Genomic DNA, 17,813 nt, shown 5'->3' with positions numbered 1-17,813 from the left:
ATCTTTGGACTGTGGGAAGAAACCGGAGCACCCGGAGGAAACCCACGCACACACGGGGAGGACGTGCAGACTCCGCACAGACAGTGACCCAGCTGGGAATCGAACCTGGGACCCTGGAGCTGTGAAGCATTTATGCTAACCACCATGCTACCGTGCTGCCCAAATCTGTAGCTGCCTCTCAAAGTCCACTCACTCATGTCCTGGCCACCACATTATTGCTCAGTCCTTATTTTGCATTCTGCTTTGGCAAAACCCCACACCACCCTTGACCAACACCACATGAACAAATGGCCCCAGCTTTGATCACTCTCCTGCATCCAGGCATTGTCCAAAGCTTCACTCCAAGGCCTTGCGCTCAACCCGGTCTATGGGGGAGGTGCACTTGTTAATACACATCTCAGCACACGGCCAAGGATTAGGAGCAATCTCCTCGGGCAGTGCACCATTGCCAACACTCTAAGGGAATGTTGTTGTTTGCCCAGTCGACCAATGGTACAGGCGCACCATGGCAGTCAGCAATTTTAGAAGTGTGCCACAGGTTAAGTGTTGGGCTGCAATCAGTGGCACTCACACACATAAGTGATGCTTGATTGGGCGTAATTATGTGACTAGTTTAACACCAGGTATGTCAATTGACTTACAGCTGAACGGTCTCAGTTCTAATTGCGTACTGAATCACTGACGTTTTTCTATTAGCCTTGCCCTTTTCAACATCCCAGCTCCAAAAGCCATCGCTTCCCCGAGATTGAAGTAGAACCATGAGTCTGTGATGACTCTCCCCTCCCCCCACAATCTCCCCCAACCAGGCCCCAGGTACCTTAAGGTCTTCCACCTGATCTCTCCCGACTAGGCCCCCAGACTCCACTGAATCAACCCCTCCCCCCCAGTCTCCCCCGACAAGGCCCCCGGTACCCCAGAGCCTTTGTCTTGGTCTCCCCCAACTAGGCCCCCAGTACCTTGTGGTGTCTTCTTCCCTGGTACCTAAGCATCTTCCGTTCGGTGCGAACCAAAAGTTTTTCTCCCAGGACCCTGGAGTAAACCTCCATATACTCTTCTAGTGTCACCCCAATCACCCACCAGTGTTACCCCAGTCATCCTGGAGTCAAGCCTGGCTGTCCCCGTTTGCCCCAGAGTCAGAACCCGTACCCACCCTTCCCCCGCTGCCCCACCCCACCTCGAGTCAAACGTTGGTCATTCCTCAGTCAGAGCTGGCACCCCCAAGTCAAAGCCAGGTCACCTCTGAATCAAAGCTTGGTCACCCCTCAGTCAGAGCTGGTACCCCTGAGTCGGAGCTGGTACACCAAGTGAAGCCCCTTAATACGTGGAGCAGCAAGTTAGAGGGGAGGTGTTAATTGGACAGGAGGCTGCAGGTTGGGGGTCAACTACCTTCCTATCTCTGCCTGATTGAATTCAGGGAAAACGTTTGAGGATGACCGTCCCAGTTGAATGCTAAATGAGGCACCTAAGTGGCAATTACATTTCCTCTTCAGGGCCTCATGCCACCGCCCCCACCGCTAGCAGGGGACAGGGGAGTCGCCACATATCAAGCTTGGAAAGCAAAACCTTATCGGATTTGCTTTTGGGCTCCTGGAGGAGAGCATTCAAAGGTGCTCAGTGCTGATCAAGGGACCTGGCATCGGGAAAGGTGGGGGGGATGGCTGAAAGCCACCCCTTGTCTCCACCCCTCTACATCCGGTCTTGCAACCTCCAACCCACAAGCTCTCACTTAGCTTTGGCTTTCGATCCCTCCTTGTTCCTGGGCCTTTGGTGAATGCATTGACGGCAGCTGCCACCGTTCTCGGAGGCATTGCCTGCAGTGGAAATCAATGTGGTTAGTGCTGACTAGATATCGAGATCATACAAATTAGCAGGTAGCATGATGTTGGTGTACTGGTTACATTGCAATCAAGGGGCAGAGGTTAATCATCTATTGTGATCCCTGCACTCATTTCTGGGGTCTATTTGTTCTTGAATTGATTTTTCTGTGTCTGGAGCATAGTTATGAAAGATATTGAATGGTTTTCATTTTCAAGTGCAATCTTGAATATTCATCAGAGTACAGAGCCTTACATAGCAGCATGTGACTGCATGTGGACCTCAAATACAAACTCATTCTTACCTTTATTGTACCCTTACAACAATTCAAGATTGCTAAGCTTTACAATAGTCACAGGCTTAGACTCAAATCCATTACACAAATACTGAAATGTCACTTATACAACATCTCTGCTTGTGGAGATTTCGATCTTCTAATCCCCTTACTATATCGATCTTGACCAGGAACTTGTAACACAAAGGTTTACACTGGATGTCTATGTTGCCATTGATGGTCAATGGTCCCTGCAAAACACCCATTATCCCAAACTTGAACAGATATACAAATCCCCCTTTTCCTGTTTATAACATTCCAATAAAGTTACGACTTACCTTGGTTCCCGTACACAGTTAGAAACAAAGATACTCGGAACATGAGTAGGCCATTTGGCCCTTCGAGCCTGCTCTGCCATTCAATGTGACCATGACTGATCCTCCGCCTCAATCACACAGATGAGCTCCCGGGGGGGGGAATATTAACTTTTGCCCAGAATTAGCTTGTCTCCAGAGAAGGATCCAAAATTCAGCTTAATTATCTCCTCCACATTGGAAAGAGGGTCCGTGATATATAACAAATCATCCACATACAAGGACACTTTTATGCTCCCTCCTCCACCTTAATCCCCTCCATCTAGTGGGTGACCTTAACCCTCTCCATCTAGTGGGTGACCTTAACCCCCTCCATCTAGTGGGTGACCTTAACCCCCTCCATTTAGTGGGTGACCTTAACCCCCTCCATCTAGTGGGTGACCTCAACACAATGGCCAGCGGCTCAACTGCTAAGGCAAACAAAATGGGGACCATTGGCAACCCTGCCTTGTACCTCTATTTAGTCAAAAATAACCTGAGCTCAGGGCATTCTTGTGATGGGGCCTCTGCACAAATGCCTAATCCATGATATAAATTTGGCCCAAAGCCAAGCCTTCCAAGGATATCAAAGAGGTACTCCACTCAATCCTATCAAATGTTTTCTCAGCTTCCATTGAAATACTCAACTCTGGCTTGGGCCCTAAGGAGGGGCTGTTTAGCACACTGGGTTAAATTGCTGGCTTTGAAAGCAGACCAAGGTAGGCCAGCAGCATGGTTCGATTCCCGTAACAGCCTCCCCGAACAGGCGCCGGAATGTGGCGACTAGGGGCTTTTCACAGTAACTTCATTGAAGCCTAATCGTGAGAATAAGCGATTTTCATTTCATGTTTAACCATCTCCTGGGCAGCACTATAGTGCAGTGGTCAGCACTGCTGCCTCATGGCACTGAGGACCAGGGTTCGATCCCGGCCCTGGGTCACTGTCCATATGGGGTTTGCACATGAATACAGTTTACCTTTCTGGCTTGCATCTCTGATTTCTTGTTTAATAGCTATAATTTTTTCTAACTCCCTATATTCTGCTTGTCGGACCTCATCACTTTATTTTACCTATGTCGTTGGTACCACATAGTTAACCCTCCTCCGTCAGAATCCCATGCAGCCGCTTTGTGACATCCTTGAACAAGGCACCAGGGAGGCATCACACCATCCTGAAGTCTCTTTTGCAGCCGCACCTGTCTATTCCCCTTACTCTTGAATCCCTTATCTCTATGTCCTGCCATTCTTCTTCCTCCCTTTTTGTGCATCTGAGACACCCATGGTGTCCCCAATGATGTAGAGCCCTACCCACAATGATGTTGAGTCCCACTCCAAATTATGTCAATGACTTCTTGACCCTCCTACTTTCAGATCACACAATGCAAGTTGCAGAAACCCCAAATCTCGCCCTCACTGCCTGGTCCTCTCACACTCAGCCTTGCTGCCTGGCTGGCCTCTGGCTCTGGTCGAATCCTCCCGCTCCCGCTGGCTGTTGCTCCCCGATTCTCTGAGACGTGACGCTGGCGCTTGCTTGGCCTTCTTCATACCCCTGACTGCTGCTCTGCTCACCCCTCGGCTCTCGATTGGCTGGGTCTCGAGCCATGACCCTTGACGACTGCGTGTGCTCTTGGCTGGTTTCCTATCTGCTGATGCTGGCTATCTGCCCTGGACACTGCTCTTTATCCCTTGATGTTTGGTCTTGTTGCTGCCTAGTCCAGCCTTCTCACTCAGTCTGGCCTTACTGACCTATGGCTCTGGTCGAAACACAATAGTTCCACGAGACACGACGCTGCCGCTTGCTGGGCCTTCTTCGCAACTCCCAATGGCCGGTCTGCTCACTTCTTGGCTCTAGCTCGGGTGGCCATGCCTCGAGCCCCGACGACCCTATGCATTCCTGGCTGGCTGCCTGGCTGCTGCTGTCTATCTGGTCTGGTGGCCGGTTCTTTTTAGTTGGTTGCCCGTCTGCCCACGTCAGCCCTGGTCTGGAGGTCGAGTCACCCAGCTGCTCCCGTTGACAGCTGTTGGCCAGCGCCTCCTCCTCACCTCACTGAAAGCTTCGCAGGCTCGCATCCCAATGTTAGGTTGACGACCTCCCTTTTCCTTCAGGCTGCCTGCCAGGCCGAATGCCAGAAACCTGGTTTCTGCTTTGCAGCTTTACTCAATGAAAGTTCAGAACCTTCACATCAATTCAGGAGATCTGTGCCTTAACAGGCTCTAGGTTTCCACCACATCTCAACGTCTGGCGAACTGTTTTCCTGCTATAAAAGGGAGTCCAACAATCGAGCCCATCAGCAAATGAAGAGCTACCAAGATATTCCCACCACAACTGTTACCTCGTCGTATGGTCAGGGCCCTGCTGCAGCGCTGTATTTCATTGAAAGTCTGTCTCTGGCCCCCTCCAACAGTACCTAAAACAGTATATCTGTTAGAAAGGGGACAACCACAGGGGTTTCCTGCACTACCTGCCTCCTTCTGCTCTGTCTGGTGGTCACCCATCCCCTTACTGCCTGCTCAGTCTTTACCTTCATTGTGACTACCTCACTGAACATGCTGTCCATGACAATCTCAGGATCACGGACGCTCCTCAGTGAGCTCAGTTCTATTCCATAATCTTGCTTGTGGATAGCATCTAACGTTCGCAAACTTACCCACAGCTTATTTCCATAATTCTGTTACTTTTTAATTAACCCAACTATTTAATACAAAATAACCATCTAAAGTATCTTGGTTTGTTCAGCTAACATGTTCCAGAAATCCCCATGACTATAAATGGTGACATGAGAGAAATAAAGGTTTGCATTTGTATGGCGCCTTTCACAATCACCAGAAATGTCAAAACAATTTACAGCTCGTATAGTTTTGAAGTGTAGTCACTTCTGTAACGTAGGAAACATCCAGCTATTCTGAGTACAACAAGCTCCTAAATTACAAACAATAGAGCGATAATGGCCAGCTTATTTGTTTATTTGGGAGATGTTGAGAGATGTTGAACGAAGGATAATTACTAGCAAGGGCACCAGGGATAACTTCCTTGTTTCTCTTCAAAAAAGTGTCTTGGAATCTTTATAACAACCTGAAAGAGCAGACGGATAGTTTAATGTCTAATCCAAAAGACAACACTTCCAACAGTGTCACCCTCCCCCAGTGATGCATCGGCATGCTAGTCAGCATTCTGACTGGGAACTGACATTAGTGCAACCAACTGAGGCACAACTAACATTAAAAAACATGATTCCACAAATGTAACATAGGAATTCAAGATTGATTTTGCACTGACAGCATGTAGGATACAGAACATTTTTGACATATTATAAATAGTCATGAGCAAACTGATAAATTAATAAAGAAGGCATTAGAAAATTAATAAATTTAAGGAAACAGCAGGTATTGGTCTAAAATGGTGGGTTTGAGGACAATGAAAGTAGACATGGAACAATACTCAGTTTTGGATAGGCTGCAGCTCAAAACCAGGTGATACTAGCGTGAGGATGTCCCAAATGAGCACGTAATTCATTGGTAACTCATTTATGTGGTTATCAGGCTTTAAATACCCAATAAATTGGAAAAAATTGCCAAACCTTGGGAGAAATGGCTGCCAAGTTGAGATACAGAAATCAGAAAGTGGCTGCATATCAACAACTAATGCCAACATCTGCAATTACATCATGATAAGCTACTATTCCAGAGTGCTTCTCAGTGACTGGAGCCTGCAATTATGAGAAATTGAACCATAGCATTTCTAAATACTCACTAATTTTCTTCTGAAAAATGAATTCTAGAGTTTGTGTATAACTGATGTTAGACTGACAGATCTATAATTGCCTGTTTTTCCTTTATTTCTCCCCTCATCAATATCTGCTACTCTTCATTCATGGCAAATTATGATATTTTATATTGAATCGTAGATATTTGTAGGACATGTGAAGGCTATATGGCCCAATATATCTGTTCTTTGACAGAGAAATGCAAACCAATTTCATTGCCATGTTTTCTCTCCATACCATATTTTCCCATGCTTTAAATGTTTATCCAATATTCCCTCAGAAAATGCAATGGGCTCTGCCTCACCTACTTTCTGTGACAAAATATTTCATGCTCCACCAATCTACCATGAGGAGAAACGTTTTCCTAAACTCTCTCTTCACTATCAACAGATAATTTTAAATCATTTCTGGGCAGCACGGTAGCATAGTGGTTAGCATAGTTGCTTCACAGCTGAACCAGGGTCAGGGTCCCAGGTTCGATTCCCGGCTGGGTCACTGTCTGCGGAGTCTGCACGGATTTCCTCCGGGTGCTCCGGTTTCCTCCCACAGTCCAAAGATGTGCGGGTTAGGTGGGTTGGCCACGCTAAATTGCCTTTAGTGTCCAAAAAATGTTAAGTGGGGGTTACTGGGTTACGGGGATAGGGTAGATACGTGGGCTTCAGTAGGGTGCTCTTTGTAAGGGCCGGTGCAGACTCGATGGGCCGAATGGCCTCCTTCTGCACTGTACATTCTATGATTCTATGATATAAATTCAGCAATGTAGCACTCTGTTTTTCAGGCCGACAAACATTACCAACGTGATAGGCAAGCAGCATGCTCACATTTCCTTTCAGAAATGTGCTGCTCATTACATTGGGAAAATAAATAAATTGCTTTTCAGCTCCCATTTCTGAACCAGATATTAGATTAGATTGTTTGCAAATGCAAAAATGGACCACCATTTGTTTTGAGTCCCCCAAAGAAAGAATAGTTTGCCCTGAGATGGCTGCACTCAGGATAAGCCAGGCTACGAGACTACCTGTCAGGCTGCATTCAACAAGATATACTTTTGAAAGATATTTGCTTGGGCTTGGAAAAAGGAATGGGAATGCTCCTCCTAATTTCACATGTAAGAAATGAGGCTCCATGCCATTCCCCGGTCTCTGTGGCTTCTGACCTCACTGACCCAACCTTCAACTTCCTTACCCATCCTGTGTCCCCCTCTACACTGACCCAACCTCCAATCTGCCTGACCTAGACTTTGATCACCTTGGCTTGGTATTTACTTACCTGGGGTCTGCAGCCACACTAGCAGTGGTCTTATCTTCATTCACATGGTAAGGTCTTTGTTACTCACTAGATTGATGGAAATGAACCCCAAGGTCCAGTATCAGTACCAGTAACACTGCTCTCATCATTTAGGTCCAGGAATTATTGCCTGTTCTCCCTGTAAAAATGTGTGTGACCGGTTTAGTTCACTCAGCTAAATCGCTGGCTTTTAAAGCAGACCAAGCAGGCCAGCAGCACGGTTCGATTCCTGTACCAGCCTCCCCGGACAGGTGCCGGAATGTGGCGACTAGGGGCTTTTCACAGTAACTTAATTGAAGCCTACTCGTGACAATAAGCGATTTTCATTTCATTTCCATGCCAATACTTCACCAGAAGAAATTGTCCATATTTATTCATCAAAACTGTTCATATTAAGATACATATTCAACATAATAACACAACCTTAACATCCACCAGAGTATATAATTTGTACATTGTTCCCCATTTACTCTCCCCCCACCCCCTGACAAACAACTCCTCAAATATAGCCACGAACAGCCTCCACCATACCTCAAAGCTCTCCTCCGAACCCCTTCGTGTGAATTTGGTTTTCTGCAACCTGAGAAACTGGTACAAGTCTCCCAACTATGCCACAACCCCTAGAGGCGTGGCCAATCAACTGTAATCCAAAAGTATCTAACGCCACGCAATCAGAGAGGCAAAAACCACGACATTGGCCCCTTTTCCTTCCAGCAGCTTTGGCACCTACGATACCCCAAAGATCGCCACCATAGGCTCCGGCTTCATCTCAACCCTACAATCCTCAATAAGGCCTCGAACACTGCCTCCTAAACGTTCTCCAACTCCTCACACGCCCAGAGCATATGGACATGATTCATTCGACCCTTCCCACACCTCTCGCACCCATCCGCTACATTCGGAAAAAAACACTCATCGGGCCCTGAGTCATGTGGACCTGTGCACTACCTTAAATTGTATAAGACTCATTCTTCCGCAGGAGGAGGGCGAGCTCACTTGGCACATTACTTTGCACCAAAGTCCCCATCCTATCGTCCTTTCCAACTCCTCCTCCCACTTCCACTTAATCCTTTTCACTAAAGCTGTGCCCTGCTCTCCCAACCATCCATATATATCCCAATCCTACCATCCTCACCCCCCCTATCCAGGAGCAATATTTTCTCCAAAAGCTTATACTCCAGCACTCAAGGGAACGAAGGCAGCTCCTTGCGCGCAAAAGTCCCCCACCTGCCAATATCTAAACTCATTTACATAGAATTTACAGTGCAGAAGGAGGCCATTCGGCCCATCGAGTCTGCACCGGCTCCTGGAAAGAGCACCCTACCCAAGGTTAACACCTCCACCCTATCCCCATAACCCAGTAACCCCACCCAACACGAAGGGCAATTTAGCCTGGCCAATCCATCTAACCTGCACATCTTTGGATTGTGGGAGGAAACCGGAGCACCCGGAGGAAACTCACGCACACACGGGGAGGATGTGCAGACTCCGCACAGACAGTGACCCAAGCTGGAATCGAACCTGGGACCCTGGAGCTGTGAAGAGATTGTGCTATCCACAATGCTACCGTGCTGCCCCCTAACTCCCCCTTGGTAGCTTAAACCTCACCTGCAGTTCCTGTAGCCCAGCAAACTTCCCCACTGCAAATATGTCCTGACCTGCACTAATCCCTCCTTCCTCCATCTCCTATACATCCCATCTATTCCCCCTCGGTGTAAACCTATGATTCACACAGAATGGCATCATTGCCGACATGTGCCCCAGTTTAAAGTGCCTACTCAGCTGGTTCCAAATTTCTAAGGACGCCTTCACCACCGGACTCCTTGTTTACTTCCTCGGGGCGAACAGCACCGGGGCCATCATCAGAGCCCTCAGGCTTGTGTCGTTCCAAGACTCCTCTCTAACCTGACCTTCCCACCATTGTCTCAACGTCTCCACATTCACTGCCCAATAGTATGCAACAGATCCCCGAGTGTCAGCCCCCTTCCCACCTCTGCCTTTGCAACAGAGCCCTCTTCACCCTCGGCACCTTCCCTGCCCACACAAATTCTGAGATTTACAAATCTACCTTCTGATAAAAGGTCTTGGGTGGAAAATTGGGAGGGACTGAAACACAAACAGGAATCCCGGCAGTACATTCATTTTCACCACCTACACCCTCCTGCAATGTCAGGTGCAGTGCATCCGACATTTAAAGGTCCCTCTTAACCTCCGTCACCAAACCCATCAAATTCCACCTATGCATTCTGGTTCACTCATGTGTTACCTGAATCCCCAAGTACTCAAGCTGCACCCTTGCCACCTTACATGGCAGTGCCCCCAGGTTCGCCCCCTCCCCCACCCCACTGCTTTCACTGGGAACACCTCGCCTTTTCCCTATATTCAATTTATAATCCTTAAAGACCCCAAACCTCTCCAGTAAGCCCATGATTCTGCCCATGCTGTCTAACAGGTCCAGTACAAACAGCAACAGGTCATTGGCAGACAACGACACCTTGTGATCCCTGCCTCCCCTCTCAATCCCCTACCACTCAGCCAAGGTCTGAAGTGCCATCACCAAGGGCTCAATCACCAACACAAACAATAGCGAGGACAATGCACACCCTTGCCTCATACCCATGTGCTGCACACACTCCGAGTGTCTCATTTGTTCAGAACAATATATCTATATTTGGTGAGCTAGTTATATTTGGAGAACAAGCTAGGTGTGGCAAAGTATTTCACGTCTAAGGTGATCGTTCAGTTTAAAACATATCTTTTCTTTCTTCGAACTCAACAAAAGGCTTGGCTCTCAAACAAACGTATCAAGCCCAAACAGTTCACCATTGCAATAAATAGTTATAAAAACACTCAAAAAAAATTGCACCTGTCATGTCAAGGCAGCCGGAGCTTTCAAGGGAATATGATTGAAGACTGTTGCTTAGGTGTGCTGCTTCTGCTCTGGGTGGTGATTGAGGTAATCTTCCCTGACTAAACAAATTAGAGGAAGAACTATGACCTGTAAAGAAAATAATAATCTATCACACAAGATTGTGGAATTGATTTACAAGCCTCAAATAAATCAGCTAACTGAACAGATATTACAAGCTATTTATAAAAAAGGATTGTGATATTATACAGTATTACTGTATTGCAACATGCTCCAGTAAGTATTTCACCTAAGTGGTTAGTTTTAAATTTGCTGACCGTTGTTATATTAATGCTGCTGCTAATTCAGTAATTTCAAATTAGAACGTAAAACCCAGATCTGATTACAGTACATAACCAAGAAGGCATTGAAACTCAATCTCACTACATTAACTAATGTTCACACCTGGGCATTTCTTTTTAGGAGTACACATACATATCAAACACAATGGTAATGACATTTCTGATAGCAGACTAATGAAGCTACTGAGATTACCAGTGTGCAAACAACTCTAATCAACTCACAACATCTAGAAAGTAGGGACTCAAAAATCCCTAAGAAAACAATAGAATAGAATACGATGAGTGGAAGATCAATTTAGAGGACTATTATTTCAGCCAGTTTATTCAGTGAGTAACTGGACCATGCAAATTAGGAAGATCTGGTTTGTTCCACATTGCGTGCGGGTCAGTTGATCTTAGTGAAGACTGTGTAGCAGAACTTCAAATTATAGGTCAGATTGTCAAGGGCAAGAGAGGGGAAACCTCACTGTTTTGTAAGAGTCCTTCCTGTTTATTTCCTTTGTTCCATTTCTCTTACGTTATATTTATTATTTTTGTCTGTGGACTCATAATTGGGATATGCCTTTAAGCAGAAGACTTGTTGAAACAGCCTGCTTGCCTGGGCACTGCATTCCCAGGTTTTGTATTTTAGAAAGGGGGAACTTGGCTCTTTGACACTGACTGGATCTTGGGAACCAGCTGTGGAGTGAGTCGGTTTGATTGGTTAACTGGAAACTGGTGGGTTAGCCAGGGACAGTGTTCTGCCTGACAACAGTCAGTAATTGGTTCCTTCGTGATGCTTTCTGAGAGAACTTAGAATCATAGAATCTCTACAATGCAGACAGAAGCCATTCGGCCCATTGAATCTGCACCGACCCTCTGAGAGAGCATAATATCTAGGGTCATTCCTCCACCTTATCCCCATAACCGCAGCTAACCTGTACATCCCTGGACACTAAGAGTCAATTTTGTTTATCATGACCAATCCATCTAACCTGCACATCTGTAGACTGTGGGAGGAAACTGGAGCGCACGGAGGAAACCCACACAGACATGGGGAGAACATGCAAACTCCACACAGACAGTCATCCAAGGTCAAAATCGAACCTGGGTCCCTGGTACTGTGAGGCAGCAGTGCAAATCACTGTGTCACCATGCCCCCCTAAAAAAAGTATATATCGCCAACAGAAGTGTTTAGCCCTTGGAAGTGAAAGGAATGCTCTCTCTCTCCTGCTAGCTGAAGTGAAAGAACTGCTCTATTCTGAAGTGGAGATGCCGGCGTTGGACTGGGGTGAGCACAGTAAGAAGTCTTACAACACTAGGTTAAAGTCCAACAGGTTTGTTTCGAATCACTAGCTTTTGGAGCACTGCTCCTTCCTAAGGAGAATAAGGAGGTGGGTTCCAGAAACATATATATAGACAAAGTCAATGATGCAAGACGATACTTTGAATGAGAGTCTTTGCAGGTAATTAAGTCTTGACAGGTCCAGGCGGAGCAACTGGAGAGAGGGATAATCACAGGTTAAAGAGGTGCGAATTGTCTCAAGTCAGGACAGTTGTTAGGATTTCGCAAGCCCAGCCAGATGGTGGCGGGTGAATGTAATGCGACATGAATCGAAGGTCCAGGTTAAGGCTGTACTCATGTGTGCAAAACTTGTTTCTGCTCGGCAATTCTGCATTGTCGGGCGTCCTGAAGGCACCCTTGGAGAACGCTTACCCGAACATCAGAGGCTGAATGCTCTTGGCCGCTGAAGTGTTCCACGACTGGAAGGGAACATTCCTGCCTGGTGATTGTCGCGTGATGTCCGTTCATCCATTCTCACAGCGTCTGCATGGTCTCGCCAATGTACCACGCTTTGGGACATCCTTTCCTGCAGCGTAGACAACGTTGGCCGAGTCGCACGAGTATGTACCACATACCTGGTAGGTGGTGTTCTCATGTGTAATGGTGGTACCCATGTCGATGATTTGGCACGTCTTGCAGAGATTGCCATGGCAGGGTTTTGTGGTGTCGTGGTCGCTGTTCTGAAGGCTGGGTAGTTTGCTGCAAACAATGGTTTGTTTGAGGTTGCGCGGTTGTTTAAAGGCAAGTAGTGGTGGTGTGGGGATGACCTCAGCAAGATGTTCGTCTTCATCGATAACGCATTGAAGGCTGCGAAGAAGATGTCATAGAAGATTTCTCCGCTCCGGGGAAGGACTGTCGGTTGTGTCCCATGTTTGTCTTCTGAGGAGGTCAGTGCGTCTTTTTGCTGCGGGGCATTGGAACTGTCGATCGATGAGGTGAGCGCCACATCCCGTTCATATGAGGGCATCTTTCAGCATCTGTAGATGTCTGTTACGCTCCTCCTTGTCTGAACAGATCCTGTGTATTTGGAGGGCTTTTCCATAGGGGATGGCTTCTTTAATGTGTTTAGGGTGGAAGCTGGAGAAGTGGAGCATCGTGAGGTTATCCGTGGGCGTGCGGTAAAGCAAAGTGCTGAGGTGACCATCCTTGATGGAGACAAGTGTGTCCAAGAATGCAACCGATTCTGGAGATAGTCCATGGCGAGTCTGATGGCGGGATGGAACTTATTGATGTCATTGTCTAGTCGTTTCAGTGATTCTTCGCCGTGGGACCAAAGGACAAAAATGTCATCGATGTATCTGGTGTATAACGTCGATTGAAGGTCCTGTGCGGTGAGGGGGTCTTGTTCAAACTTGTGCATGAAGATGTTAGCATATTGAGGTGGGAATTTGGTCCCCATGGCTGTTCCGTGTGTCTGGATGAAGAACTTGTTGTCGAAGGTGAAGACGTTGTGATCCAGAATACAAAGAACAAAGAAAAGTACAGCACAGGAACAGGATCTTCGGCCCTCCAAGCCTGCGCCGACCATGCTGCCCATCTAAACTAAAATCTTCTACACTTCCGGGGTCCGTAACCCTCTATTGCCATCCTATTCATGTATTTGTCAAGAAGCTCCTTAAACGTCACTATCGTTCCTGCTTCCACCACCTCCTCCGGCAGCGAGTTCCAGGCATCCACTACCCTCTGTGTAAAAAACTTGCCTCGTACATCTCCTCTAAACCTTGCTCCTCGCACCTTAAACCTGTGCCCCCTAGTAATCCACCACTCTACCCTGGGAAAAAGTCTCTGACTATCCACTCTGAATATGCACTTCATAATGTTGTAGACCTCTATCAGGTCGCCCCTCAACCTCCTTCGTTCTAGTGAGAACAAATAAAGTTTATTCAACCTCTCCTCATAGCCTAATGCCCTCCATTCCAGGCAACATCCTGGTAAATCTCTTCTGCACCCTCTCTAAAGCCTCCACATCCTTCTGGTAGTGTGACGACCAGAATTGAACACTACACTCCAAGAATGAAGCGGATGAGTTGCAGAATTGCGTCTGGAGATTGGCGATTGTCGGTGTTCAGTACTGAGGCTGTTGCAGCAATGCTGTCGTCATGGGGGATGCTGGTGTAGAGTGCCGAGATGTCCATTGTGACGAGGAATGTTCCTGGTTCAATTGGTCCATGGGTGCTGGGTTTCTGTAACCCAGTTGGGGAACACTTCAGCGGTCAAGGGCATTCAGCCTCTGATCTTCGGATAAGCGTTCTCCAAGACGTCCTTCAGGACGTGCAACACGTAGAAACTTAAAGCCAAGTATCCTTTTAGTTTTATTTGTATTTTCTTTCCCTTTCCACCACCTTTTCCCCTCTGTTTTGTCTGTGTGGAGAATGGGGCGAGTTAGGAAGTGGGTGGTGGGAAAGGGATAGTGGATAGCCAATTAAATTTTCTGTCCATTTAACTATAATATTGTAGATAATAAATAGTTACTTATGTTTTAAAGTTACAAACCTGGTGACTAGTTTATTGGGCTCAACCAAGAACCTCGGGTATTTTAAATAAATTCTAATTCAACCTGTGTTGCGAGTCCAGGTCAAGTGGGGCTGGAGTTGACTGTGCACAAGCCCTGGGTGTCGCGACTGTTTCCTACTCTTTTATGTAGCAGCCCTTGCCGAAAGTGAGTGTTTGCACATTGAGTGGCAATAGGAGCAGGCTTGACTCCACCATTCCAACAAGCCTAAGGTATATACCCTACTGAAACATACTACTGATTGAGAAATGCAGACATGAATAATAGTTATGAGTGAACTACTGATCATGGAATGATATATCAAGGTTTTCAGGATGAAATGAAGAGCAGAATATTAGCAAGAGAAGTGTTTTAAAACTATATGCCCATTAATCATTCTATTATCAACAATGCAATTAAAAGAATAACTTCTTCAAGGTTGATATTTCAAATAGATTTTTATTTGTTTGAATTTACATGCACCAAATAGCTGAAAAATATTGACTTAGTCCTAATTATTGTAAAATGCTTGTAACTATGATATTCATGGTATTCTGATGTCTCAAATACATTCAAAATGCTGAAGCCTATCAAAAATTGATTTTGGGATGTGATGACCTTTGCCCCAGAAGCAATGCAGTAAGGAAATTTTGCAATTTCTTTATATCTGTGGAATTTGTAAGATTTATTAAAAAGGACTTTTAAGAGTTTACATCAGTTGTAAAGGGTTCAATTGCAATTTTCTTGGAGAATACAAAATATTGGCCCATGTGACCAGACAACTCTTGACCTGGGGATAAGGCAGGAATGTGGAGTTGAGGATAATATCAGATCAGCCATCTCATTGAATGGTGGAGCAGATTCGCTGTACCGAATGGCTTACTTTTGCTCCTACGTCTTACGGTCTTATGGAAATAGTACCAACAGGAAGGAAGTGAACATATAGTTGTATGGTAAGACACAAAGGGAAGTCACAGCAGAGAGGAGAACAGAGAAGGCACATTTACAAAGAGCTGTGTGTAAACAGTACAGAAAGCTGTTTCCCTGCTGCTGCTTCAGTTTTGCCAGAGTTGACCAGCCAGACAGTTTGACAAGGGATAAGATAAAGGAGGGCTCTGGGTAATTGTTTTTCCAATCAAGGCAATTGTGAATCTAGTTAAGGCAGTTTTACAGTAGTGTGCCGTTCAGGTGATGACTGTCTCAGGGATCTCAGATTGAATATGGTGGATGCAACTCGAGGGCCAAATTATTTGAATGGAAAAACGAGAGCTCCTACGTTGCAGAGAACCTTGGAACAGCACACTGTGCAAAATGTCTGTGGTGACTGAAGTGAGTTCTTGTGGTTGTGATTATACGTGAACACATAAATATTTAGTAACATGCACTACTTTGAGCCTCCCAGAGAAACCAGAGTGAGAATAAGGTCGATCATCCGGTGATGTCAAGTCTGGCTCAGAAAGGTGGGAAAGGTAAAGACTTGGGCACTCGTCAGGGCAGAGGAGGGAAAGGTTCGGAGAGGTTTTGTTCAAGGAGAGTCCCATGCTATTTTTGTCACAAGAAAGGACACATGAAGGCTGTCCCCATGTTCAGCTTGTGAGGCAGGTAAATCAATTATCTTAGAGATACAGGATCAGCACAGTCACTTATATTGTCAAGTGGTGTGAAACTCTCTCTAAAATGTTTGCCAAGTAATAAGGTATTGATGGAAACTGTTTACCCATTACTTTGTATAAGATTAATTTAAAATGTGGCTTATTTACTGATCCTGTTACTGGGTGTTGCTCCTACTTTACCTGTTGAATTGATTTCTTCTTAGAAAACGACTTGGCTGAGGATAAGATATTGCCACCTTCAGTAATTTGGGAAAGGGCATTGAACCTGTTGAAACTGAAATTGGACAGGAAAAGTTGGGTGACATGAAAGGCCCAACTATCTGTTGTAAGAATGTTACTAAAATTAATACTTCAATTAAAAATGTGTTCACTGAGTCAGAAACTCAGCCTAATTTAAAAATGACAATGGAGCAGCCAGCTGAAAATTAACTGTTAAGAGTAGTTAGAGATTATGTAAAACCGATTGAATTTAAAATGTAGAAAAAGCAGTAGCATGATGAGGCAAAGCAAATAGCAACAGTTATTACAATCCCCGTGTCTGCGTGAGTTTCTTTTGGGTACTCTGGTTTCCTCCTTCAGTCCAAAGATGTGCAGGTTAGGTGGATTGGCCATGCTAAATTGCCGCTAATTATCCAAATGTTAGGTGGGGTTATCAGGATAGGGCGGGAGATTAGGCCTAAATTGGGTACTCTTTCAGAGGGTCACAGATTTGATGTGCTGGATGGCTTCTTCTGCATTGTAGGATTCTATGAACTCTCTCCAAATGTCTCCGTACAGATAAGCAAGTAACCTGTTGCGTTAACTTTATTTATAAGTGGCATTTCAACTGGGTTGTCTAATTGGAATTAGTACCAGATGTCCTTCAACACATTACTACAATTACTCAGCCACTGTCCAGTTGGTGTGGCAGTAGTTCTTCTGATGAATGTAGACATTGTTATTTTTTTAATACACTGTAGCAGTAATGTTATTAAAAACTCTGGTTTAAAATACACGCAGGCATTGTGTCTACTAAAGCTGCTTTTAAGGTGTTGTAAAAGTGAGGTCACCATTGCTGTAGATAATAGGTTTAAGTTTTTCCTTTTATTTAAGAACTGTTTAACTGATAATTGTAAAGCTATTTCTTTGATGTTAATACGGTTAATTCTATATTAAACATAAGAGATACCTATTGGTCAGAGTCATCACTCCTGGGGTGAAGTATGGCTTCCTCACAGTTTTACAAATTTTTTAAAAATTGCTTGGGGTTCTTGGCCAGTATTCCATCAAATGTTGGGGTCTGCTCCAGTATCATAACACTATGTGGAGCACAAATCTACTTTCCACTCACAAATCCTCCAGCCAGCAACTCTTAGTTTTTTCTAAAGACAGATACAGACATTTGGATCAAAAATTACACCTTTGCATTCTGACAGAAGTTTCTGATGCTAGACACAAGTAGCCAGCTTCAGATGAATTTCCTGTACTGCCTATTTGAAAAATGTGAAAGTTTACAGGCATTTACAAAATCAACATTTTGTTCCAATTTCAGGGTGACTGAAACTACTCAAAATCATTCTTGGAAATATATTTCTAATCTGTGACTGTGTATAATGACAATAGAGTTAGTAGTGTTCATCTGGAAATGGTATTTTGCAAATTAGAGTATTTAATTAACCTGGAAAACGCTGTCTAAAATGAATC

General features: G+C 45.3%; 1 protein-coding gene across 2 annotated transcripts in view; it reads right to left on the bottom strand.

Moving 5' to 3' along the window:
• Window positions 1–17,813, bottom strand: part of nek10 (NIMA-related kinase 10) — a 377,347-nt gene that overhangs the window by 46,647 nt on the left and 312,887 nt on the right. For both annotated transcript variants that reach the window (XM_038797318.1, XM_038797319.1), the window contains exon 29: window positions 10,359–10,490. In XM_038797318.1, the coding sequence (XP_038653246.1) occupies window positions 10,359–10,490 (132 nt within the window). The remainder of the gene's footprint in view (window positions 1–10,358; window positions 10,491–17,813) is intronic.

Source organism: Scyliorhinus canicula, chromosome 5, assembly GCF_902713615.1.
Source record: "Scyliorhinus canicula chromosome 5, sScyCan1.1, whole genome shotgun sequence".
In the NCBI taxonomy this organism is placed as follows: Eukaryota; Metazoa; Chordata; class Chondrichthyes; order Carcharhiniformes; family Scyliorhinidae; genus Scyliorhinus; species Scyliorhinus canicula.
This window is presented reverse-complemented; position numbering and strand designations above follow the sequence as displayed.